At 43.2% G+C, this 1457-nt stretch overlaps 1 protein-coding gene across 1 annotated transcript; it reads left to right on the forward strand.

The window, feature by feature from the left end:
• Positions 1-3: 3 nt before the first annotated feature.
• On the forward strand, positions 4-1083 carry LOC119346852 (the record flags this gene model as incomplete). The annotated part of the gene is made up of 1 exon (XM_037615971.1): positions 4-1083. A coding segment is annotated over one exon (1080 nt), but the record flags the coding sequence as incomplete, so codon positions are not given.
• Positions 1084-1457: the final 374 nt, after the last annotated feature.

Genomic DNA, 1457 nt, shown 5'->3' on the forward strand with positions numbered 1-1457 from the left:
ACCTTCTACAAGCGACGTTCCGGTTTGTTCAAGAGGGCGACTGACATCTCTGCCCTCACTAGGGCTAGGGTTGCGGTCGTCCTAGAAACAAACAATGGAAAGATGCACTCATTTGGGACGCCATTGGCCGATCCCATTGTTGATGCTTTCCTATTTGGAGCTCCACCAGTAGTTCCCTCCGCCGAGGAGGCAACCACTGCTAGGATTGGAAGCCTACAGAACGAGGTGGCTCGGTTGGACATGGAGAACATGACCGAGGAAGACAAAAACCAACTTTCCATCCTTCGTATGAAAAATATACAAGAAGAGAATCCAGGTATGGTGGCAAATCTTATCTTCACGAAGGAAAAAGATCTCAGTCTTGAAGATCTGAACAAGCTCTTCAGTGAGCTCTCTCGGGTCCAAAAAGATATTAGATTCCGGCTACCTCCATTGCATGGTCGTGAAGACAAGACCGGTGACACATCTGTGGCACAAGATCGGCAACTACCAAGTGTTCTGTCGGCGGATCATTTGAGTACTACTCATTCACTTATGCAGTCACCATGGCCTCACAATCTCTCACAACACCAGCTACCTTTAGATCCACCACCATCACAACCAGAACAAACTTCGGGACCACTTTTTCCTATGCAGGTACCAATTTTCCATTCTGCACCACCATCTTTAGCTCCACCCTTGGCTTCCCATGTCCAACCCATACCAAATCAGGTACATGAGCAAACTCCACCAGAGGAGTTGCATGTTCAGAACTATGAAAGTACTTGCAACGTAGTTCAACCACAACAAAATGACGCAAACCATGACTCAACATCCGGGCATAATTTGGAGGCCTCTCCACTATTGGGGTACTTGAGTGGCAATGCCTTTTCTATTGATGACCCATTTAACACTGAAGAATGGGGTTTTCCTCTATCGGATCAGTCGTACTACAATAGTTTCCTAGGGATGGATGCTTACTTAGGCTCTAGCAGTACGGATTTAGGGCAGTCTTCCATGGTAAATGGTGGATGGGTTGATGTGCCACCCTCTTCCACTGGACAAGATATTGATATTCTTACAAACTATGGAGAGCTTTTGTAGTTGCTAGTTAGCGCTTCCATGTAAGAGCTATATTGAAATAAAATATATTTATTTCCAAATTCATTATCCTTTGGACTACTATCTTAATTAGGATGTTTGGGAAAAATATGCATGCTCAGTGTTCCAGGTCTTGGTCCATGATGGTTTTTCATTAGTACCTACAATTTTGTTGTTGTAGATCATTGTCATCTGAGGAATGATGGAAGTGGAACATGTATTTACCACAATGCACCTCTTAGAATATTGTGAGGCAAACATTAGCTTGTCAACTAAAAATAGAAGCCATGCTCATTAAACAATTAAATTAAAAGATAGCACAAGTCCAAACTTCAACTGAAGAGACTAGAATCCATTACTTTTTCTGGTTGCATAAC

The sequence above is a fragment of the Triticum dicoccoides genome, unplaced genomic scaffold, assembly GCF_002162155.2.
Source record: "Triticum dicoccoides isolate Atlit2015 ecotype Zavitan unplaced genomic scaffold, WEW_v2.0 scaffold52859, whole genome shotgun sequence".
NCBI classification, from domain to species: domain Eukaryota; kingdom Viridiplantae; phylum Streptophyta; class Magnoliopsida; order Poales; family Poaceae; genus Triticum; species Triticum dicoccoides.